This window comes from Lutra lutra, chromosome 10 (genome assembly GCF_902655055.1).
Source record: "Lutra lutra chromosome 10, mLutLut1.2, whole genome shotgun sequence".
In the NCBI taxonomy this organism is placed as follows: domain Eukaryota; kingdom Metazoa; phylum Chordata; class Mammalia; order Carnivora; family Mustelidae; genus Lutra; species Lutra lutra.
This window is the reverse complement of record NC_062287.1, coordinates 62,780,118-62,805,777: the sequence shown is the minus strand read 5'-3', so window position 1 is coordinate 62,805,777 and position 25,660 is coordinate 62,780,118. Positions and strand designations below refer to the sequence as shown.

At 40.3% G+C, this 25,660-nt stretch overlaps 1 protein-coding gene and 1 pseudogene across 1 annotated transcript; one reads left to right on the top strand and one right to left on the bottom strand.

The window, feature by feature from the left end:
- Positions 1–1,742: 1,742 nt before the first annotated feature.
- Positions 1,743–3,458, bottom strand: LOC125080044 (annexin A7-like). Its single transcript, XM_047693846.1, has one exon. The coding sequence runs from the start codon at positions 3,440–3,442 to the stop codon at positions 2,042–2,044; it is 1,401 nt and encodes a 466-aa protein (XP_047549802.1). The 5' UTR covers positions 3,443–3,458; the 3' UTR covers positions 1,743–2,041.
- Positions 3,459–9,420: 5,962 nt separating this feature from the next.
- Positions 9,421–11,950, top strand: LOC125079418 (tubulin beta chain-like; annotated as a pseudogene).
- The last annotated feature ends 13,710 nt before the right edge of the window (positions 11,951–25,660 follow it).

Sequence of the window (25,660 nt, the reverse complement as noted above, 5' to 3'; positions counted from 1 at the left end):
CTGAGCTTTTTCTGCCTCACTGACTGACCTGATAAAATCCAATATTTCTTAAAATAAGCTTCTAAATAGCTCATGGAAGCATTCTCAGGATTGCCTGCAGCACCGAGTTTGTTCTGTTCTTCTGACTCTCTCACTAAAAGTAGCTGCCTCATCCTTCCCTCCATCCTCCCTATTCTGTGATGATTCTGGACAGTGGTAGCAAGTGGCTCTTAAGTTATATTAACAACAGAAAAAAACCACCCCACTCATGATAATTAATCAAACTCTCACATGGGGGTGATTCCTCCGCCTGTGATACCAAACACCTTGCATTTTCATGGCTTGAAGACGTTGAATTATTTCATTATTGTGTGGATAGCACTGTCAGCCCCACAGGGGCTCTCTATGGATCCAGTAAACAAATGCCACACAAACCAGTTATGCTTCAACAGGAAGCTCTCTCAACAAGTCCTTTCGGAAAAACAGAGTATACATTAATTTAGCTATTTACCACAAGCTGGGCACTGAGCTAACTGTTTTAAATGTACCCATAAATCGATTTCTCTCCAAAGCATCACGAAGTAAGCATTATTATCGTTCTCATTCTACTGACAAGAAAAGAGACATGGAGGGGCTAAGGGGCTCGTCTCAAAATCACACAGGGATGGGATTTGAACTCAGGCAGTCTGATGAAGAGCCCAGAAGCTTAACCATCATGTTTAACTACTTCTTCACCTAATGAATTTACTTCTATAGTTTACTAATTTGTTTCCATGTGCACTGGGGAATCATTAGAAGGAAGCTGTGGTCAGGAAATAAAATGAAGTAAAGAAAGTGTCAGAGAAATAGTGATTTTTTTTCCCAAAACTTTTTTTTAGTTTTCAGTAATTACCAAAGCTACAGAAAGGTTGCAAGAATAGCAATACAACAGCAACAACAACAACAAAACAAAAACAAAACAAAACAAACCCTCCTGTCAGCCTTCCCCCAGGTTTCCCGATTGTTAATATTTGACACATTTTCTGCATCATTCCTTCCCTCTCTCACTCTCCACCCCGGCCACCACACGTTCTTTTGCAAATTAGTGGAGTACAGATTGCAGGCATGATGACCCATTACTGCTGTTTCCTAGAGAAAAGGGAACTCTCTTACACAATTACAAAATTGAGAAAATTAATACTGAGACCATATAATCCACAAACCCCATTCAAGTATCACAAATTGCCCCAATAATGTATTTCAGAGCAAAGAATATTACAAGGAGCTTCTTCTTTTTCAAGATCCATTTGGGGATCAAGTGTGACATTTCACTGTTGTGTCTTTTTATTTTATTTTTTCAGTCTGGAACAGCTACTCAGTCTTTCTTGGTTTCTGATCTTGACATTTTTGAACAGTACAAAGTAGTTATTTTGTAGAGTTCCCCTCAATTTGATTTTACTCCTGTTTCTCCAATATTAGTTTCGGGTTTTGTATTTTTTGGCAGGGATGTCACAGAAGTGATGCTGTGTTCTTCTCAGGGCATCTTATGAAGGACACAATGTTGATTTGTACCATTCCCAGTGAGGCTAATTTTCATCATTGCATTAAGGTGGTACCTATCAAAATTCTTCTCTATAAAGCTACAGTTTTCCCTTTGTAATTAAGAAGCACTTTGAAATTACATTGTTATCTTATTTATCATCAAACTTTTACCCAACAGTTTTTTATACTCTATTTTTTTTTGCAACTTTTTCTTTTATTCAGCTTTATTATGCAGACTTGGAAACTGCTGTGATTTTTTTATTCAATTTGGGATCCTGATTAGGATAAGAACAGTGCAAATTATGCCTTACAACCATTGCATTAGTACTACATCATTGTGATATGGCTTCAAATTGATTGTATACAGAGAAAAAAATAACATTGGAATTAAGGCAGTAATCACATGTGCAAACCAAGCACAATACCCTGACACGGTCCTTAGTAAAAAGCTCTTTTGGTTAGGTGATGGTTGATACTGCTGCATGCAGGTCAATCACTGAAGGATATGCTTCATTTATTAAAAAAAAAAAAAAAATCCCTCCTATTGGCCCACAATGGCCAGAAGAAGCTTTCGGTAATCTCCACTTGTGTCACTCGCAATCATTGTGCCCAGGGTCTTCTGATACATCTGACTGAAGGTCTGTTTTATTTGTACAAGATCAATCTCACTTCGAGTGACCACAGTCCTGACCAGGGTGGAGTCATCTGTGCCGGCACCTTTCCTAGAATAGTAGAGCCTCTCAGCAAAGAAGGCAGGGCGGTTCAGGGCACACTGCAAGATGGTCTTTAAACCACTTTCAACATTTCCAGAAAATTCACGGGCAACACTACTTAGCAAATCTCGATTAGCCACCCTGGAATAAGCCTCCACAGTAGCTTTCAGTTGAGGAAAGCTTCTTGTGGTGAGAATCATGTTAAAGCAGGATTCATCTGTTCCTAGTCTTCCCTCACCAGCTTGATAGAGACGCTGAGCATCTTCCTGAGCCAACTGGTGGTTAACATTCTGGTTCTCATCATGGTTTCCCTGGCACATGGATACCAGTAAACGTTCAAAATGCCCAGATGTATCTGACCTAATATCCTTTTCAAGGTCTTGTCCGAATTCTGACTGATAACATCTGACAATTTCTTGGATTTCCTGATTTGTTCTCGTGCACAAAATTTCAATCAGTACACGTTCCCGATTTCCTGCTCCCTTCATTGCATTCCGTAAACTCCAGGCATCATAATATGTAGGTGGCATGAATAGGGCAAGGATCAGTTCTTCCATATTTCCACTTAACTCTGATTTAAGGTCTTTGATTAAATCCTTGCCATACATGGTCTTAAAAGCTGCTTTAATTTTTTGCCTCTGATCATTGGAACGGTTGGCCACAACGTCCACAATTGCTTGCTCATCTGTCCCAAAACCTTTCATTGCTTTACGAAGAATTTCTGCATCTCTCATGGCATCAAAGTTGGCAGCTGGTCGGACTGTTCCTTGAGTTCCCTGAGTCATCGCAGCAGGCTGACTTGGGTAAGGAGCTTGTCCTCCAGGATACTGAGAAGGCATCTGTCCTCCAGGAAAGCCACCAGGTAGTGGGACCTGTGCTGGGCTGCCACCATAAGACTGTGAGGGTGGCTGTGGATAGCCAGAAAAGCCTGCTCCACCTGGTGGGGTGCCAAACCCTTGACCTGGAGGAACTCCTGGATAGGATGGAGCTCCCCCTGGTGGTGGGGCACCAGGATAACCTCTGGGGGCTGGATAACCTCCAGGGGCTGGGTAGCCTCCAGCTCCAGGGTAGCCACTACTTGGGGCTGGGGGGTAGGCACCTCCTCCCACTGGAGGAAAGCCACTAGGATAAGGATACTGACCCGGAGGGGGAAAAGAGGACTCCTGACCTGCAGGAGGATATCCAGGGAAAGGTGGGTAGCCTGTTGGAGGATAGCCTGGGTATGACATTCTGACCCGAGAGAGCAGCTCTCTCTCTCTCTAAAATAAAGAAATAAATATTAAAAGAGAGAGAGACAGATTTTTTTCTCTTACAGTTCTGAAGGTGAGAAATTCCAGAATTGCCTTTATTGGGCTAAATCATGTTGTTTGCAGGGGGCTGCTTCCTTCTGAAGGCTGTAGGGGAGAATCTGTTTCCTTGCTTTTGCTAGCTTCTAACACTGTATTTCTTGCATTCTTGCTCCATGGACCTTTCTTTCATTTTAAAAGCCAGCAGCATAGCATGTTCAAATCTCACTCTCTTTCTACTTCCATCTTTTCATTACTTTCTCTCTTAGAAGGATCTTGGTCATTGCCTTGGGCCCACTTGGATAATCCAGGACCATTTTCCCATCTCAAGATGCCCAACTTAATTACATCAGCAAAATCCCTTTTGCCATCTACTATAATGGTCACAGGTTCCAGACATCAGGTCATGGACATCCTAATGTCCATGGGAGCGGGGAGTGGGGAGCTGGAGGGCAGGGGCCAGCATCTAGCCTACCGTACCACTAGATGCTGGCCAGCTGCTACTATTATCAGGTGCCCTAAATTCAACACACCGGTGCTTCTCAAGAGGGCTTTGTACTATCTTAACACATACACGAGGTGGCATTTTTCTCTTAGAGTCACAGGGCATGAGAGCTGGAAGTAGAACAGTCTAGCAGGATCTAAGATCACACAGTCTGGATTTTGATCCTGATCTCTGTCCCTCAACCACTCACAAGCTATGTGATCCCAGGATAGTTCCTTGACCTCTCTAAATCTCAGTTACATCATCTGTAAAATGACATCTATCTGCCAGAGTTGTTGTGAAGGGTAAATGAGACAATGCTTGTCAAGTGATTCCTGTGGTGCCTAGCATACAGAAAAATACTTGATAATTATTAGTTCTTATTGGTATTATTGGTCTATCCACCTTACTATACAGAGAAAAACCAGAGGCTTAGAAATATGAAGTGATTTATCTTTGCCTCACACTCTGGACCTCAGAATCTACAGACAAGGATAAAACAGTGAGATGCAGGAGTTATTTGGACCCCACTGAGAGCTCCCTTCCTCTACCTGCCACTGTTACCTTGCTGGTGCCATCCTCTACACCATTCCAGAACATTCCACACATTCCACACGTGGTGCCACCATTTTTCTTGCAATGCTTCCCTTCTGCAGAATGGCTAACATTGGTCTGTCCTTCTCCTCTCCCTTACAGGCCCGCAAACCTGTTTCAGAAACACTTGCTGCAGTTTTGATTAAAGTTCTATAAAATCTCATTTGCTACTGCTAACTGAAAAAAATATATACTCTATTGATGATCCTTGACTAAATAATTATTGTGATATTTGCTAATAATGACTTTGTAACTCTATCATTTATTTGTTAATACTGTAACATAAGAACCTTCCCTTTTCCTATAATCATGTATTCATTCATTCATTTATAGACTCATTAATCCTTATATTAATCCATAGGTTGTAATCTGTTTCAGTCATTACTTATTTTGACTTATTATATGTAAATATAATACATATATTTATTAAATTGTCCCAGCTGTTCTTCATGCTGGCTAATGTGTCTTTTTGACGAGTCCTCATAAATTTTTATCAAATCTTTGCTCAAATCAAGATATTTTGGGCTCATCTTGTACTTTCCCTGTCCCAAACTCAGGCACACAGGAATGAGTTCATGTGGGTGACATTCACTGAGAATAAAGTATTTTTTTTTATTTAAAAAAAAATTTTTTTAAAAAGATGAATTCAGGGGGCCCCTGGGTGGCTCAGTCATTAAGCGTCTGCCTTCAGCTCAGGTCACGATCTCAGGGTCCTGGGATGGAGCCCCGCATCAGGCTCCCTGCTCAGCAGGAAGTCTGCTTCTCCCTCCCCAACTCCCCCTGCTTGTGTTCCCTCTCTCGCTGTGTCTCTATCAAATAAATAAAGTCTTTTAAAAAAATTTTAAAAAGATGAATTCAGGTTGTGATCTGTTGAGTCTGTGTTGCCTACTAAAAATTCAATAAGATACTGAGCAGTAGTCCTAGGGCTCTGTAGACTGAGCAAGACTGAAGATAAATCTGAGACACGATTTGTTGGTGGGAGTGGAATTCACTGTAGTAAATGATACAACCTGTATCAGTTTGTTCTGTGAAGAAAGAGAAGAGATAGTCAATGACACAACCTGGAAATAAAAACATCCAAGAGATGCTCATTTGCAAAAGGCCCTTTGAAGGAATGGTTTGAGAATGAGGCTGTGTTTGGAGACAAAAATGTTTGGAAGCCAAGTGATGGGAATGACTGCCTGCCTAAAATCACCTCTGCATAACTCCCTATAATACAGCCCCACCTCCCCAACTAAATAACTCAATAAAAAGAGAACAAAAATGTACATTTAGCACCAAATGCTGAAAATTAAAACCAATACTTAATAATATCAGAATATTTTAGGAATCTCCAGTAACTTTAATCCTTAAAAACTTCCAGGCTTTTCTCATATACTGATGCTCTGATAGAGTGGAGACTAAAATATAAATCACAGTCAGCTTAACCACTCACAAGCTACTCTATAACCACTTTTCTCCTGGAAGATTTTTAGATCCTTATATGCGTCTCCATCTCATCCATTAGGCTGCTCCCTTCCACTATACACCTGTGTGTTTCTCTCATCACAGTGAGAAGGGGGGCTTGTGTCTTTTATACTCCCTTCTCAAAGTCTAATGTGCATTCAAGTCACTTGGGGATCTTGCTAAAGTGCCGATTCTATTTGTGGGTGGAGTCTGAGATGTTTCATTTCTAACAAGCTCCCAGATGACATGCTGAAACTGATCTACTGATCAGAGGACCACACTGTGAGTAGCAACGGTGTAGAGTACTCTATGTCTTCTCCCCTATATCCATCTGTATGTAAAACAACTCCCTATATACTCTTCCTTAATCTCTATTCCTTTTGCTTCCCTATTGCCGCCTCTTTCAACCTCACTATGTTCTCTCTTCCTTTCATCTGAGCCACTATCCATTGTTACTTTTATGTTGGCATTCTATAATGCTATTGTCTTCCTCACTTTATTCTTATCCCAACAAAATTTCTATTTTTTCCTTTAGCTGGGCTCAACTTTCCATTAGGAAAGCAAGCTCATTAAATCAAACCATACAAGGTTGTTAGTTTCTGCGAGTCAATCTATGTCTCTCTGGGGTGTCTGTTCATCCAAACTCTCAAGAAAGAAGTTGAATGCAGTGAGGTTTTCCTTAAATCACACCAACTGTGCAAGACCAGGCCTGTGGGCTGAAAGAAAGATACAAGCAGACTATGGTCTTCCAACACCCCAGAACTTTCTCTGAAATACAAGGGTATTGGGGCACCTGGGTGGCTCAGTTGATTAACTGTCCGACTCTTGATCTCAGCTCAGGTTTTGATCTCAGGGCCATGAGTTCAAGCCCCACACTGGGCTCCATGCTGGGTGTAGAGTCTATTAAAAAAAAAGGTTGGGGGATGCCTAGTTGGCTCAGTTGTTAAACATCTGTCTTCAGCTCAGGTCATGATCCCAGCGTCCTGATATCAAGCCCCACATTGGGCATCCTGCTCCGCAGAAAGCCTGCTTCTCCCTCTCCTGTTTCCCCTGCTTGCATTTTCTCTCTCACTGTGTCTCTCTCTGTCAAATAAATAAATAAAATCTTTAAAACATTTAAAAAGGAAGGTGTTGCCCCTTTTTTTCAAACTTCCCCTTCTCTAAACACTTTCTGGGGATTGAGACTTAAAAATCCCAGTCATTCATAAAAAGGCAGTGAGGATTATGGGAAATATAGTTAACAGACTATAATCTGGGACACAGCCCCCCAAGTCTTTACAAATGGTACTTCATTAAATCTTCACACAGTCTATGTGGTACTACTTCTTACTACAACTTTATAGTTGAGAAAACAGAGGTACAGAAAGGTTTAGGAATTTATCCAAGGTCACACAGCTATTAAATTGTGGATCTGTTTTGAATTCAGGCAGTCTGACTCCAGAGCCTGCAGTTTTAAACCACTAGATTATTCTATTTCTGGCAAAGGATAATATGGCATCCTTTTTGGACCTAATGCAAATGACCAGCGATTTTCAGCACAGTGAACATGACTATCTTGAGGGCAGAGCTTACATCTGATTTATCTTTGTATCCCTCCCCCCATAACACCCCAGCTTTATGCTTTGGTAGTTGCTCAGTATAAGAAAAAGAGAATAAGAACTCTATAGTTAGTAAGTGGCAAGTACCTTTGAATGGAGAAAGGTGGACTTCAGTCACTAACAGAATCATTAAAAGGCACAGAATTTTATTTAAGGGATAAATGGTAAAGACATTCAAATAAGTTCTTCTGTTCAACTCTTCCATTAAAAATTCAGAATTCACCAATCTTAAAGCACAAATCCATGGTAAGACTGGAATTCAAACTAAGGAAGTCTATGATTTGCTCTAATTATTCCTTAAAAGCATATAGCCTATTATACTAAAATATTTGCTCTTGGCCTTATTCTGTCTTATAGAAAAATATAGAAGATATGAAGGAATTGACACTTTCTTCTTACGTAGTTCTAAAAATATCCCAAGATAATATAATGTAAAAGCCACAAAGAAAGTCCTGTCATCAAATCCTGTCCTAGGCCTGCAGAGCCTGATGCATCTCAAAAACGATGCTGCATGGCACTGACATGGCAGTGTTTCTCACACGAATTAAATTTGTCATCATTCTGTCAGCAACCTGAGCCACTCTGCGGTAGTGTGATGACATTTCTCTCATTCTGCAAATAGTGTGGAGAAAGAGTCAGAGGTGACCAATCTAACAACACAGTAGGATTTTGCAATGTGGATTACATTCTAGAATAGATATTGAATTCCCCATAAGCACAAGCCAACAAGGATGCTAATTTCTGACCCTCTAGAACTTATGGTTTAAAAATAGTTATTGAGGGGCGCCTGGGTGGCTCAGTGGGTTGGGCTGCTGCCTTCGGCTCAGGTCATGATCCCAGGTCCTGGGTTCGAGCCCCGCATCGGGCTTTCTGCTCAGCAGGGAGCCTGCTTCCTCCTCTCTCTCTGCCTGCCTCTCTGCCTACTTGTGATTTCTCTCTGTCAAATAAATAAATAAAATCTTTAAAAAAAATAAAAATAGTTATTGAACTTGTGGAGGAGATTAATATGTGTGATGCAGTTAAATTTGTCTTCTGTTTTCAGAATTATCTCTGTTTTCTAAGGGATCGGTTTTCAGTATGTCCACCTTGGTTGTGTTCTAGGCATCCCTTAAATATCTGGTGATTCATAGTTGTCCATTCATATTGAATAATAAGGGAATAAGACTGACTGGAAGCTCTGTACATTGGGTGGAAATTAGCAACTGGTAGGCTTCACATCTGTTCAGATGTATTAAATCATTGGTCTGTGAGCCAAATAAGGACTCACAAAATAATTCTGACTTTATAAATTAAATTGTGAATAATTAAAATTGGGAGATTTCACTTAAAAGTTGTATTTCTGCCTTCTTTTGAAAAATAGAGACAATCTAGCAACACTAGGCTCACATTCACAAATGCCAGTTGGCCAAGAGTCAGTGGCTATTCTTTTAAAAGATATTGATCCCTTGACCATTAGGGTCTACAATGTTATTATTTACATGTTAGCCTTAATTTATCTGATCTTAAATCTATACATGTTTATGACGTAAGGCAATGATCTCATTCTATTTTCCTCATATAGGAATGAGCCCATATCCAGCTAACAACTCCTGAACAGTCCTTTTGCTCACTGCTACCCTTATTATATATGGAGTCATACATACACAAACCTATAACTAGTTCTGGCCTTCCTATTCTGTTCCGTTGTTCTATTGTCATTCCCACCTTACTTGACTACATAATGTCTTAAATTCTGGTACGGTGTTCTCCTCTTTTGTTCTCTTTCAAAAATTCTTAGCTCTCTCAGAACCTTCCTGCGGCTGCGTTCGGACCTCGCTACTCCAACCTCCGGGACACGTCCCATCCTTCCAGCCTGAGACTAGCAGTATAGAAAAGAAAATTCCATATCATTTCTTGCCCCGTACACACCTTGAGGCGAGCAAAAAAATTAAAATAAATTTTAACAATGAGGAAAATCATGCACATCCAGGCCGGTCAGTGTGGCAACCAGATCGGTGCCAAGTTCTGGGAGGTAATCAGTGATGAACACGGCATCGACCCCACTGGAACCTACCACGGTGACAGCGACCTGCAGCTGGATCGCATCTCCATGTACTACAATGAAGCTACAGGTGGCAAATATGTTCCTCGTGCTATCTTGGTGGATCTAGAACCCGGGACGATGGACTCTGTTCGCTCAGGTCCTTTTGGGCAGATATTCAGACAACTTTGTTTTTGGTCAGTCTGGGGCAGGCAACAACTGGGCCAAAGGCCACTACACAGAAGGGGCTGAGCTGGTTGACTCAGTCCTGGATGTGGTGAGGAAGGAGGCGGAGAGCTGTGACTGCCTACAGGGCTTCCAGCTGACCCATTTACTGGGTGAGGGCACAGGCTCTGGAAGGGGCACCTTACTCATCAGTAAGATCCGAGAAGAGTATCCTAACCGCATCATGAACACCTTCAGTGTGGTACCCTCACCCAAAGTGTCTGACACTGTGGTCGAGCCCTATAATGCCACCCTCTCCGTCCATCAGTTGGTAGAGAACACAGAAGAGACCTACTGCATTGACAACGAGGTCCTTTATGACATCTGCTTCCGCACTCTCAAGCTGACCACGCCAACCTACGGAGACCTGAACCACCTCATCTCAGCCACCATGAGTGGTGTTACCACCTGCCTCCGTTTCCCTGGTCAACTCAATGCTGACCTCCGGAAGCTAGCCGTCAACATGGTGCCCTTCCCACGGCTCCACTTCTTAATGCCTGGCTTTGCACCTCTGACCAGCCGTGGAAGCCAGCAGTATCAGGCCCTCACTGTGCCTGAACTCACCCAGCAGGTCTTTGATGCCAAGAACATGATGGCTGCCTGTGCCCCCCCGCCATGGCCGTTACCTCACTGTAGCTGCTGTCTTCCGTGGGCGGATGTCCATGAAGGAGGTAGATGAGCAGATGCTCAACATGCAGAACAAGAATAGCAGCTACTTCGTGGAGTGGATCCCCAACAACGTCAAGACAGCAGTCTGCGATATCCCACCTCGTGGCCTCAAGATGGCAGTCACCTTCATTGGAAATAGCACAGCCATCCAGGAGCTCTTCAAGCGCATCTCAGAGCAGTTCACGGCCATGTTCTGGCGCAAAGCCTTCCTCCACTGGTACACAGGTGAGGGCATGGACGAGATGGAATTCAGTGAAGCTGAGAGCAACATGAATGACCTTGTCTCCGAGTACCAGCAGTACCAGGATGCCACCGCAGAAGAGGAGGATGATTTCGGTGAGGAGGCTGAAGAGGAGGCCTAAGGCAGAGCACTATCACCTCAGGCTTCTCCATTCCCTCAGCCTTCTTCCTCAGCTGCCCCTGTCCTCTCCCTCAGAATTTCATTTTCTGCCTCTGTCTCTTTTTTTTCCTTTTTTGGAGGGGGGGTGGTCCTAGAACACAGTGCCTGGCACATAACAGGCGCTCAATAAATACTTGTTGTTTGTTGAATGTCTCCTCTCTTCCACTCTGGGAAACCTAGATTTCTGCCATTCTCAGTAACTCTGTATTTCCTTTCGGTGTCCCCTTCTCCCATCTGTCTAGTTGGTATTTCCCTTTGTTTTATAAGATAATTCTCCAAGAAGCTGGGTCTCATCAGGTCCCATCTAGAACCAAGTGCTTAAAACCCAGTAGATGGCCACCATCCTAAGCCCATGTGGTAGCCCTGGGGAAAGGAAACAAAGCTACCTCATAGCAGTAGAGGTACCTATAAGGAAGGAGTAGGGTTTTCTATTCTAGAGCAGTTTTGGAGAGGGATATCCAGGCTCTTGAGTCCTAATTTCCAGGAATTTCCCTGTTCCTCTCAGCTTCAGGAGAGGTGTTGACAGTATTATCTCTATTTTTCCGTCTTCTCCCAAGCTGTGTCCTGAGCTGTTTCTTTTGCAGGGGTCTGCCCCACCCTGTTAAAGCAGGATCCTTCCCTTTTCCTACATAACCACCTTCATATGTTGGATTCCTTCCTATTCTCCTGGTTGGAGAAGGGGGTCAAGAAGGGGAAGAGGGACTAGCCTCCAGAAAGACCCTCCCCATCCCCACGCTTTCTTAGCAAACACCCAGCTCTGCTGTGTATATACAGAAAGGTTTGTACTGTCACCTAAATCTTTTGAATCATTCTTCCAGAGAGGGGACAAGGAGACCCTCCCATCTTTGGCAACATCTCATTTTTTCCTTTTGCTATTCCCTCCCCTGCCCTTGGCTTCATCCTGTCCTACACTTCAAATTTCTATTTTGTGTTGAACTTGCTTTTTTTCATATTGAAAAGATAACATTGCCCCAAGAGCCAAAAATAAATGACAACTGAAAAAATTAAAAAAAAATTCTTAGCTAATTGTGAATCTTTATTATCTCATTTATTTTATCATATATTTTATGCATATTCTATTTTCTAATAGAAAAGATATAGGAGAATATCTTATAACTTGGAACAGGAAAAATAATTTTTTAGATAAAAAAGGCATTTGATGGCTTTGTCGACATCAAAAATAACGATTTTTTTTTTTTTTTGGTGAAGATTGCCACAAGCAAAGACAGTAGATGAACTATCATCTGGAAGAAGATATTTATATCTAAAATTTAGAAAATATTAATATATATTATATAGGCATTATGTGTTGAGTTCCTCAAAAAATCTACTAGAATATTTGTTCAAATCTTATTTTATTTATATGTTAACATGTAAAGAATTTTAACCTCCACAGTGTTAAGTCAATTTGCCTTAAAACATGGCATGTCAAGTTTTCTTTAGGTTCTTATATAGCTTTTAATATTTTTCTACTTAAAGGGCTTGTGAGGACTTTGTTAGGCTTGTTTCCAGAAAATTTGTACTTTTTGCCATTACTCTAATGTTATCTTATTTTCTGTTTTCTAGAAATGATAACTGTCCATGTAGAGGAATGGTACTTATTTTTGTAAGTTGATACCCAGTAATCTTGCTTACTCGCTTAATTGTTCTAATAATATATCTACCGAGTCTTTCCATTCTCTGTATGGAAATCATCATATTATCTGGAAATAATACACAGACTTAGAGTAGAATAGTAGAATTCCATCAGGTCAACCTAACCCTAATATCTAAACTTTAAGAAAAGAAATACAAACATAAACACAGACTATAGACTAGACTCCATTATGAGTATAGATCAAAAAATTATAAATCAATATTAGAAAATTGAATCCAGGGGCACCTGGATGGCTCAGTGGGTTAAGCCGCTGCCTTCAGCTCAGGTCATGATCTCAGGGTCCTGGGATCAAGTCCCGCATCGGGCGCTCTGCTCAGCAGGGAGCCTGCTTCCCTCTCTCTCTCTCTCTCTGCCTGCCTCTCTGCCTACTTGTGATCTCTCTCTGTCAAATAAATAAATAAAATCTTAAAAAAAAAAAAAAGAAAATTGAATCCAGGGGCGCCTGGGTGGCTCAGTGGGTTAAGCCTCTGTCTTCGGCTCAGGTCATGATCCCAGGGTCCTGGGATTGAGCCCTGCATTGGGCTCTCTGCTCTGCGGAGAGCCTGCTTCCTCCTCTCTCTCTGCCTGCCTCTCTGCCTACTTGTGATCTGTCAAAGAAATAAATAAAATCTTAAAAAAAAAAAAAGAAAATTGAATCCATCAGGGAATTAAAAAATTAGACATCATGTTATGTGGGGTTTATCTGAAGCTATTTCTACACTATCAGTTCAAAGAAAAACATATGACCTGATTGACAGATATCACATAAGCAGTTGTTAATGTTAAACAACTATTCTTATTCTAAAACAAACAAACCAAAATCTCACTACTTGTAGCAAACTAGGAAAAAGTAAAAGTCCTTTAACAAAACCCACAACAGGGCGCCTGGGTGGCTCAGTGGGTTAAGCCGCTGCCTTCGGCTCAGGTCATGATCTCAGGGTCCTGGGATCGAGTCCCGCATCGGGCTCTCTGCTCAGCGGGGAGCCTGCTTCCCTCTCTCTCTCTCTCTGCCTGCCTCTCTGTCTACTTGTGATCTCTCTCTGTCAAATAAATAAATAAAATCTTTAAAAAAAAAAAAACAAAACCCACAACAAATTCCAGGCCTCATTTAAATACTAGAAGGAATACCACAAAATACAGTTAATGAGGATTCTCATTATCCCTGCTACTAATAAAAACTTTATTGAGAGTTGTACCCATTTCAGTAAGACAAGAAAAACACAGAGATATGAATATAATAAAAAAGAGACAGAAAGTGCTATTTCGCAAATTGCCTCCTTAACTATACAATAAAATCAACTACATAACTATCCACAGTTACGAGTATTAAGTTGGCACTGTATGAGAGAAGTCTACAAAGATCAACAGCCCCCTACAGTAACCAGCAGTAATAATTAGAGCAGAGAAGGAAAAGCATTCGTTGTACAAAGAAAAATTGTTAAATACATTGCAGTAAACCTAATGAAGTCTATATAACAAGGATGACAACTTTATCTAAGGCTCTGGAAAAAATTCTATTAAATAGAAAAGCAAACTGTATTCTTAAATAAGAAAACTCAGTATTTTAGAAATACTAATTTATACAAAATTTATCTATAATTTAGATGTATTCCCATTAAAATATAAAATAAAACTTTAAAGAACTCAATAGTTTGATTTCCAATTTTCTTATTCAGGGAAGAACCCCTCAAGTTTGAGGATAAGGAAACAGAGAGACATGGCTGCAAAGGGAAGGAGAGTCATAGGCTAACATCTAGAAAGGGTTCGGTGATCAAGAGAGTTTTTGAGAGGCTTGAGCACATTTAAGAGCCAGTAGAGAGGAAGAACCTGAAATTGAAAAAAAAATGTTAACATAATTTTCCTAAATAGCTGAGGGGTACATTATATTCCCAAAAGTCATAACAAAATGAACATTTACACACTGAATAACACCATTTCAGAATGCACAAAACAGAATTCTTGCTCTGAGTGGCATCATGAACATATTATCTAAAGTCCTACATCTAATCCTTTCCAAATTTCACTGAAAGGACTAAGAGGATATAATGAAGGGGGGAAAAATCAATCAATGAAGGGGTTATGGAACGTTGAATTTTATCTGTCAGTTACGTTGAAAATATATTTAAAATGTAAGATAGGAATATATATTTAATTTAATATATATTTAATTTAAATATATTTAAGATGTAAGATAGGAAAAAGGAATACTAAAATATATTTTTCTGCAAGAGACTGAAAAGCCTGTCTGGGAATAAGTGTAAAGTAATGCCAAGTCAACTCCTAATTAATCGGAGTTAGTCTCCCAGTCACCTTCGCTGAACCTTCACTTGGTTCTAAAAGGAGAGCAAACTTGAGCCCTTACAGGAGAGGAGCCTGATTTAATTCCTACTGGCACCTAAGGGAAAATGACATTGTCCAAAGAAAGAATCCAGCCCCACAGCACAGATTACCAGCTAATAAAGGTGAGGGCCCTGCTGTGATGATCTCTAAAACAGGCAGTCGTGTCAATTATAAAAGAAAGAATATAGACTGAAGGTTATGTGAACCAACCTGATCTGCTTTGGGGAGATTAAAAAAAAAACAACTTAAGAACTAAACTTTTGGGCAAGGTACATAGAACAAAAATAAATCCTGAATGCATCAAAGATCTGCCCAAAGTAAAAAAAAAAAAATTATCAGTCCAAAATGTAAATGAAGAAACTTTTGCTAGGAGAACATTTGCCAAGTCCTTGGAACTTTAACAATAGTTTCCAAGGCTTGCTTTGGACTGGGAGACAAAAGGCCAAATCCAGGGTACATCGAGGAGAGGATTCTGGAAGGAGAGCCTCCCTCCCAAGAGCTCTACCCTAAAGATAAGGGCAAGACAAACATCAAGCTGATTCCCCTACCCTATATACCCAGAGGATTGTTTTCGTACTGAGCTGAGCACCCATCACATGGACTGGAAATTGAATGTGTGTTGACATTATGAGCTGGAAAGAAGTAGGACAACAGGTATTCACAAAGATGACTAGATGAACTATATCTTGAGACCACGACACTGGAAAATCAACTTAACACTATTTAGTATATATTCTGGACCCAGAGAGACACAAGGATGTTGGAGAGGCATTGTTCAAAACGGTCCCAAACTGGAAAAGATGCTGATATTTACAACCAAAAAATGGGCAAATAATTACGGTATACTCATACCATGTAATGAAATTCAACACAGCAATGAACATTAACAACTACTACTTCATTCAAGAACATGGATGCATCTCACAAATAAAATATTGAGTGAAAGAGGAAAGTAAAAAAGAAATAATACAGTATAATTCATTTTATAATTTTCCTCTAAACTATATGTGGAAATTTCCATTCTCTTCTGCACATATATTTTGCAATTAACATTAAAAGGGAAACCAGGACCAAAATAAACAAAACAAAGAGGAGGAGGATGGTAACAGATGATCAGGAAGAAGAGGAGAAAAACCCGAAGGCACAGAGCTCTCTAACTTGGATTGTCACAACAAACATGGAAACCTATCTTTTGAGCACGAAGACAATGCCTCTGGCTTGGGCCACGCCTAGCTCTACAGTTTTAATTTTCCTTACAGGTCTTTGCAACTTTACAATGGCAAAGTAAAACTTGGTAAAATCTAGAATGCCTCCTTATATGTGCTGGTGCTTTAAGTATCTGAAAAGGACCAACAGGGTCTCTAAGGCTACCTTGCTTCCCCTCTGCTAAAAGACAGATACCCCTTAGCAGATAAAATGAAAAAGAACAAAGATAATTTGACTATGGAAACAGTCAGCAGTGTAAAAGAAGAACGAAGATGACAAATCTGAGCATGTCCCAACCCCTGACCACCCCAAGTAAACTGACTTCTTGCCCTAAAAAGAAAAATCATTAGAAAATCTACAATTCACCCACTTAACAGGGTTTGGGAGTACATTATGATTTATGAAACTAGAATACAAAATTACAAGAAAAGCACAATATGAGATTAGGAGATATTTTTCAGGGTTTGAAAAAGCATGATGGGTAAACTTTTTTTTTAAAAGATTTTATTTATTTTTTTGTCAGAGAGCGAGAGAGAGCACAGGCAGAGGCAGACGGAGAAGCAGGATCCCCGCCGAGCAAGGAGCCCGATGTGAGACTCGATCCCAGGACGATGGGATCGTGACCTGAGCCAAAGGCAGCCACTTAACCAACTGAGCCACCCAGGCATCCCAGATGGGTAAACTTTTAAAATGGAGATTTGCCATGAGAAAAAAAAAAAAAAAGGGATAACAAAGTAAATACTCAAATGCTCAAGAACAACTTTTTTTTTTTATTTAAGGATTTTACTTATTTATTTGACAGAGAGATCACAAGTAGGCAGAGAGTCAGGCAGAGAGAGAGGGAGAAGCAGCCTCCCTGCTGAGCAGAGAGCCCGATGCGGGGCTCAATCCCAGGACCCTAAGATCATGACCTGAGCTGAAGGCAGAGGCTTTAACCCACTGAGCCACCCAGGCGCCCCTCAAGAAAAACTCTTAAACCTCCAAACAAATAACCCTATATGGACAGAACTGACAGGAGAAAATACTAGAGACACGGAAGACAAAGCAAGCACATGAAATAAGCATAGAAGAAGCATTCTTTTTTTTTTTCTTTTTTTTTTTAATTTTTTTATTTTTTCAGCATAACAATATTCATTATTTTTGCACCACACCCAGTGCTCCATGCAATCCGTGCCCTCTACAATACCCACCACCTGGTGCCCCCAACCTCCCACCCCCCACCCCTTCAAAATTCTCAGATCCTTTTTCAGAGTCCATAGTCTCTCATGGTTCACCTCCCCTTCCAATTTCCCTCAACTCCCTTCTCCTCTCCATCTCCCCTTGTCCTCCATGCTATTTGTTATGCAACACAAATAAGTGAAACCATATGATAATTGACTCTCTCTGCTTGACTTATTTCACTCAGCATAATCTAGAAGAAGCATTCTTAAAAGTGAAATAGAAACGTGATCTATTTCTGGTTTACTAAGAGCTTGTATCAAAAGGATATTGAATTTTCATTAATGCTTCATTGGGATCTATGGGTATGATCATGTAATCTTTTTTCTCCTGGTCTACTGATATAAAAGACTATATTAATAGATTTTAAAAACCACATTCTTATTTGCTCATGGCGTATTATTCTTTAAATATGTTGTATGGTTCAAAATCAGTTAAGTAAAAGAAGAACATGCCTTGAACTAAAGAACTGGCTGAATTTTTAGGTTGAAATGTTTCACTTCATTCACAGCGAATGTTATGGGGGTAGGGGTAAAACCTCATTAAACCTATAATTCTAAGGATGAAAAAACAAATTCAACCCAGCATTCAAGCAAAAAGAAAAGACAAACCACAAAGAAAACTAGAGTCCCGTTGGCCTTAGATGTCTGCTCTATAATAGTAAATGCCAGAAAAGAGTTTAGCATTAACTACAGAACTTTGGAAACAACAGACACACCAACATTTTCTATCTGGTCTTGCAAGCATCCATTTGAGAATCCACTGAAAAACATTCCCAACCATAGAAAAGCTTAAAATCTAACAACCACATTTCTGCCCTTAAAAGCTATTCCAGATTCTAATTTTGCTGATTATAATATAAATTTTTTAACTTAATAAAAAGGAAGATGGTATTAAAAAATTGGCAGTAATGGGGCGCCTGGGTGGCTCAGTGGGTTAAGCCGCTGCCTTCGGCTCAGGTCATGATCTCAGGGTCCTGGGATCGAGTCCCGCATCGGGCACTCTGCTCAGCAGGGAGCCTACTTCCCTCTCTCTCTCTCTGCCTGCCTCTCTGTCTACCTGTGATCTCTGTCTGTCAAATAAATAAATAAAATCTTTAAAAAAAATTGGCAGTAAGTATTAAAAGTAAACAAAACTTATAGTACATAATTTAAAAATAAACTAATGGAATTAAATACTTGTCATTATTTTTTTCCTTTTTAATTAAAATATAATTAACATCCAATGTTTTAGTTTCAGGTCACTAATTATTTTTGCCAGAGAAGCTACATGAAATAATTAATATCTAAAATCCCAGTGATTCTAAACTATGAAGGGCGATGGGAGGAAATTAGGGTGTAGAAACATTCTAAACTTCTCTTTTTAAAAAATTAACGGGGGTAGTGAAAAATATGGTTTCATTCTTGACATTGAAAACATAGCTCCTTCCTCATTGATAAGCAATTAAAAGCAAATAATCATGTTATCAGCACATCATTGTATTTCACCTCCTCATTTAATTCCTTTTGCCTTTTTTCATATGCTGACACTACAGAGCAATACTGAATAATTCTGATGGCAGTATCTCTGTCTTATTTCTTACTTCAATCAGATTCCTTCTGCTTTTAGTATTAAGAATGCTATCAGTTGAGGGACGTCTGGGTGGCTCAGTTGGTTAAGACTCCGACTCTTGGGGCACCTGGGTGGCTCAGTGGTTAAGCCTCTGCCTTCAGCTCGGGTCATGATCTCAGGGTCCTGGGATCGAGTCCCACATCGGGCTCTCTGCTCTGCAGGGAGCCTGCTTCCTCCTCTCTCTCTCTCTGCTTGCCTGTCTGCCCACTTGTGATCTCTCTCTGTCAGATAAATAAAATCTTTAAAAAAAAAAAAAAAGACTCCGACTCTTGATTTGGCTCTGGTCAGGATCTCAGGGGCTTGGATGGAGCCCCGAGTTTTAAACTAATTCCTCAGCAAGGAGTCTGTTTCTCTTTCTCCCTCTACCTCTCCCTGTAAGCACTCATGCTCTAAAATAGATAAGTAAATCTTTAAATTAAAAAAAAAAAATAATTGTGTGGTGCCTGGGTGGCTCAGTGGGTTAAGCCTCTGCCTTCGGCTCAGGTCATGATCTCAGGGTCCTGGAATCGAGTCCCGCATCGGGCTCTCTGCTCAGCAGGGAGCCTGCTTTCTCCTCTCTCTCTGCCTGCCTTTCTGCCTACTTGTGATCTCTGTCAAATAAATAATAAAAAAATAAAATCTTTTAAAAAATTGTCAGTTGATACCTTAAAATTAATACATTTTATCATGTTATACTTTTGGTTTCCTAAGAGTCTGTATCAAAAATGGATATTGAATTTTTATAAATGCTTCATTGGAAACTATGGAGACAGTGGTGACTTTTTTTTTCTTTTAGTCTACTGTATAAAATATTATATTAGATTTTATAAAGCTACATTCCTATTTATTCATGGTATGTTATTCTTTCAATGTTAGTGACTCATTACTATTATATTATTGAGAATACGTTTTTATATTTATAGGTGAAAGGTGCCTATAATTTTCTTATTTTTATATTTTTGTCAGGTTTTTGTAGCAAGTTTATACTGGTTTGTAAAATGAACTTAGACACTATCTTTTAAAATGTTCTTCAATAATTTATATAACATGGGAATTCTTTTTTTAAAATCTGAACAAGTGTGGTTTTAGAGAATTCTTTCACATTTTAGATTACTTCCATGATCATTATCCTATTTATATATTCCATGTATTCTTGGATCTATTTCTATAATTCCTATTTTCCTCTGAAATGCCCACTTTTACTGAGAGCAGGGAGGGAACCCCTGGCCTGAGTAAGAAGGCCTTAGTTGAAGAGCCAGGGACAGGAGCCCAGAGGGGAGAAAGGACTCCACCACACACAGACCCAAGGACCAGAGAGCCAAGCAGCACAGAGACAGAACTCCAGACATCTGCAGAGGAGGCACTTGGGGCGTTAGCCACTTCCTGATGGGTGTGTGTATCTGAGGAAACAGTCTGAGGCTGAGAAAGCACCATCCAAAAGGATTAGGAAGGAACAGTGCCCGGCACACACAGGCCAGTAATCGTGTTCCCCCCGCCCCTCCGACCCGCAGGAGTGGATTAGCCCCAGGCCCAGTGCTACTCCACAGCTACCCCTAATTATGTAGTTGTCCTGGTCAGCCAGCAGTTACACCCTGAAGGAGCTAAGGCCTGGGTAATTTCATCTCTCCTGGGCACCATTTGAGGCTTGTGAACATGGGGGTTTAGAAACATGTATAAAATCAGATGAGGGGTTCAACAAAGTACATCCCTCCCCCAAGGTTCATAAAGCTAGCTTTGTTGCTAATCCTTCCCAGAAAAAACGAAGCACAGAGGAGTTAATCCAAATATATTAGTTACATGTGGAGTCTTTACTCCACTGGAAATAATGAAAATAAATGAAGCAGTGTTATTATTGAGGCCATAAAATCCATTTGGCAAAAGCTAATCTTCTTATTTTGCTATTTTAGTATATCAAAATGTTCATAGTATTTACGACTCCCTTATATCAGAGTAATGATGCATCCTCAAAGCTTCTAGAAAGCAATTTTTCAATTCACTTTGTTATGTAGTATTTTTGGAGTTCTAGTGTCAAAAATATTTCACTGGACACAAAAGAGGAAGCACACAACAGCTTTATCCAGACCCTGCTTCACTTCGGCCTTTTATTTAGCTTCGTTTCTGGTCTTCAATTTTCCTTCTGTTCTAAAGCAAAAGTCTGCTTTCTGCTCCTGAGGTGAAATGTTTTCATTTCTACTCTTACTATAGGAGTTGGGTTTCAACTGCTAGTTTGCGTTTTTCTCCCCTCCTGGACTGAGAGGTAAGTATTCAAAGGAAGAGATCATCACTGGTGTCACTGTCTACACATCCACCTTTCAGAATCGTGCTCGGCCAGTCTTAAGTGTTGAATTAATCTTTACCAAATGAATGAATAGAAGGCTTAGGACAACCGTAAGCATGAAGAGGCTCCTTTTTTTTTTTTCCCCCAGAGAGTTTATTTATTTGACAAGAGAGTGAGAGAGCACAGGCAGGGGGAACAGTACGGTGAAAGAGAGGTAGAAGCAGACCCCCCACCAAGCAGGGAGCCCGATGTGGGGCCAATCCCAGGACCCTGGGATCATGATCTGAGTTGAAGGCAGATAGGCCTAACCATCTGAGCCACCCAGGCACCCCAAGGAGGCTCCTTTTCACATGCTCCATGCCCCTTTGTTCCTCACCCGCAGGCTGGACATTATCTTGGAAATCACCAAGCATCTGGAAAGTGGAACTACATGTCCAACCTGTCTAAATGCCCAGACTGATTACAACCCCAGGAACAGTTCCCCCATAATTAAATATACAAATGGTTCACTTTTCCTCTAATTTTGGTAGAAACACCCATCATAATATCAACTTAGAAGGTTTAGAATCTCACCCAAAACCAGAATGGGGTCTGCAGGAAAAAGCTTGTAATAATTAAATCTCCAGGCTCTAAAGGAAGGCTAAACCCATACACTGCTACATGTGGACTCAATAATGAAGTAAAACACAAAGGAAAATAAGAATATTGTAGTGATTGAGTTCTCTGGCACAAATTCAAGTCTGGAGACTGAATCTTATTGTGTATCTTGATGTTATTGGAAAAATAAAAGGAAATGGCATCATAATATAATGGCAAAAGTAGGACATCTATGAGTTTGCAGTCTCAAACCAGACAAGAGTCAATGCTGCCTGTGAAGGACTCAGGTGAGGACACGATTGAACTTAGACATGACAGGGAATCAAACACTGATAAGGAGTGATTTCAATTTACATCCAGACAACTGCCACCAAAGAGCAGTCGATTTGAAGGTAGCCGATGCCCCAAGATTCTGACAAAGCTGAGCTTCTCTGGGTGTGATACCAAAAATCACTATAGGATCTTTAAAAAACATACATTATCAATTATGATTCAAGATTCACTGTGAGATTTCTTAGCTCAAGACAGCTGTCACGATGGAGGGATAAGATGCTAACTGTAAAGAAATTAATGATCAAAATAATTAAGACCAGGCAGTAGCCAGCAGAATGCCACTGCAGCCACCCAAGGAGTCCTCCTGCTCTATTCTTATTAGCTTGTCCTTGGAGGAAGTGTGAAGTGTGAGTTATAAAAAGATACTAATAGGGGTGTCTGGGTGGCTCAGTGGATTAAGTCTCTGCCTTCGGCTCAGGTTATGATTTCAGGGTCCTGGGATCGAGCCCTGCATCAGGCTCTCTGCTCAGCAGGGAGCCTGCTTCCCCCTCTCTCTATGCCTGCCTCTCTGCCTACTTGTGATCTCTCTGTCAAATAAATAAATAAAATGTTTTTAAAAATTTGGGTAAAACTAGGAGTCAGTGGAGCTTTCTCTCTGTCAAGTAATCTATATGCTCATTTTTAATATATTTCTTCTCATTAAATATTTTCTATAATTTTGAAAAATGAATGCTTTTTAGGTAGGAAAAGAACACTCCCCACTTAGTAACTTTTTATAGAACTTCAAGCTGAAAAATGAGTCACTTGGATTAACATCATAGAAACCTACCACCTTCTCTAGATCTTGCTTTCCTCATCTGTAAAATGGGTATAAAAAGGACTCTACTGGGACACCTGGGTGGCTCAATTGGTTAAGCGTCTGCCTTCGCCTCAGGTCATGATCCCAGGGTCCTGGGATTGAGCCCCACATCGGGCTCCCTGCTCAACAGGGAGTCTGCTTCTCCCTCTTCCTTTCTCTTTCTCCTTCCCATGCTTGTGCACTCTCTTTCTCTCTCTCTCTTTCTGACAAATAAATAAATAAAATCTTAAAAAAAAAGTTATCTACTTCCTAGGATCACTGTGAAGAGTGAGGTAAATTATCTCAGTGCCTATTAGAGGAATCACTCAAAAATATTAGTTGTTTCTGTTATTATCATTAGAGTCAACAAGAAAGCTTAGAGATAATATAGGTCAAAATTATCTTAACCTCTCTCCATTCCCTATTTTTGAATTTGAAGACTAAGGCTAAATGGACTAAATCACTGTATACTTTCCATTAATATCTTGATACTTATCCTAAGTACATAAACCTCTTTTCTTTAGTTTCTTTACAGCTATAAGTTCCAATATGAATTTAGACTTTAAATTTATTAAAACCCCCATTCTCATTCGATATTTTAGTATCTTCTTAAAACTCATCGTTCATGTTTCCTCCATGTGATAAGCATACATGGGGGGGCAACTCGGATGAGCTTACATTATATGGCGCAGGGTATGGGATGTCACCCCTGTGATTATGGAGACACTACACAGATGTCATGTAAGACTAATGCTCTGTTCTGTTGTTATATACGAGAGTCTACATTAGTAGACTGGAGAGCCTCTCTCTTGCAGGCTTTGAAGAAATAAGCTGCTGTGTTCTGAAAGGGCCTGTGAGAGCAAGGAATGGTGGGGGGGTGTAGCCTCTAGGAGCGGAGAGCAGCACCTGACTGAAGCCAGCAAGAAAGAGGGACCTCAGTCTTACAGTCCTCTAACCACACGAAGATGCATTCTGTGAACAGAATAAATACACATGATAAATTCATAAATTTTTAGGCTTATCTATATGGAAACTAAATTTTAATTTTTATGCCATCAAATGTATCAATATATAACTTTTGATACTTCTGCTGTTTGGGCTTTGAAAGATCTTCCCAAACTCAAGGTTATATAAAACACACTTATATCTCCTACGCTTTTTGTAGCGTCTGGTTTTTATACTTGAAAAGTTAATTTACCATTTTACAAGATGAAGAGAGTTCTGTGGCTGGGAGATGGTGATGCCAACACAGAGTGTGAGTGGACTTCATGCCTCTGAGCTGTACACTTAAAAATGGTTAAGATGGTAACTTGTCTGTGTATTTAACCACAATTAAAATGATTCTAGACCCTACAGAAAGATATCAGAGTTGTGGTTACCAGAAGTGGGGGACGAGAGGAGGGGAAGATGGAAGGAAGGTAGTCAAAGGTATAAATTTCCAGTCAGAGTGCAGCTAACACCACTGTATGACCATACAGGAGAGCTGCTGAGGGAGGACATCCTGAGAGTTCTCAAAACAAGGGAAAAAATGTTTCTCTTTTTTGCTTTTTTTTATTGTATCTATAGGAGATGATGGATGCTAACTAAACTTATTTTGGCGAACATTCCACAACATGTAAGTCAAATCATTATTCTGCACACCTTGAACTTACATAGTGATATAATCAATTATACCTCAAGAAAACTGGAAATAGTTTTTTTAGTAAAAAAAACCTCACCTAAAATACAAGTTCATCCACCTGGAATTTATTTTGGAGTTTAAAATTGTATTTTTGGGGGGCACCTGGGTAGCTCAGTGGGTTAAAGCCTCTGCCTTCATCTTAGGTCATGATCCCACGGTCCTGGGATCGAGCACCGCATCAGGCTCTCTGCTTAGCAGGGAGCCTGCTTCCACTTCTCTCTCTCTCTCTCTGCCTACTTGTGATCTCTGTCAAATAAATAAATAAAATCTTTTAAAAAAATTGTATTTTTCCCCCCAAAGTACTTATCCAATTAAATCAGTATGACTTACTGCATTTTTGTCTTTCCCTACCAGTTTGAATACTTGGATACACTTGGATATATTTTTGGTCTTTCCAACTGTACCCAATGCTCAGTATCTGAGTCAGTGAAGATTTCCAGTTGTACCTATGTCATTTTCATCATACCCAGAAGGAAGGTATAGGCGCCACTCAGCCACACAGCAGCTGGCCCTGAAATTCAACTTCTAGGTGGCAAATTCAAGGACCCATGAAGCCACAATCCTTAAGCTTTTGGTGCCATCTAGTGGGCTGTTTTCATGGGTCAAACTCTGTTCGGAGTCTGGAAACCCTTTCCACCACTTGGTTTCTTACTCCACTAGGGCAATTTTAATATAAAAACTGTAAGCCTCATCATGTACAGGCTGGCCCTCTGCTTCCAACCTTTCTCTGTGGTCCATCTTTGAGATGCCAGGGATACAACAGTCAAGTGCAGCTCAGATCACTACTTCTGTCTTCGAAAGTTTCAATGGCTTCCAATTGGCAATGAAATTAAGTAGATGTATATTAGCAGAGAGGGAAATAAAATCAACAAGGATGAGAACAATCCTAAAATTAAGTGCAAATAGAAAAAAATGGACCCAGCTGTTTCTAAAATGTAAAATACACACACACTGAGGAAGATCAGGGAAAACCTTGAAATTCACATCCTCTGGAAAGCTTTTCCTCTCCTCAGAATTCCCTTCCTCCCTTAGCACACTGCCCACACCTATCTCACAGCACTTACTCTC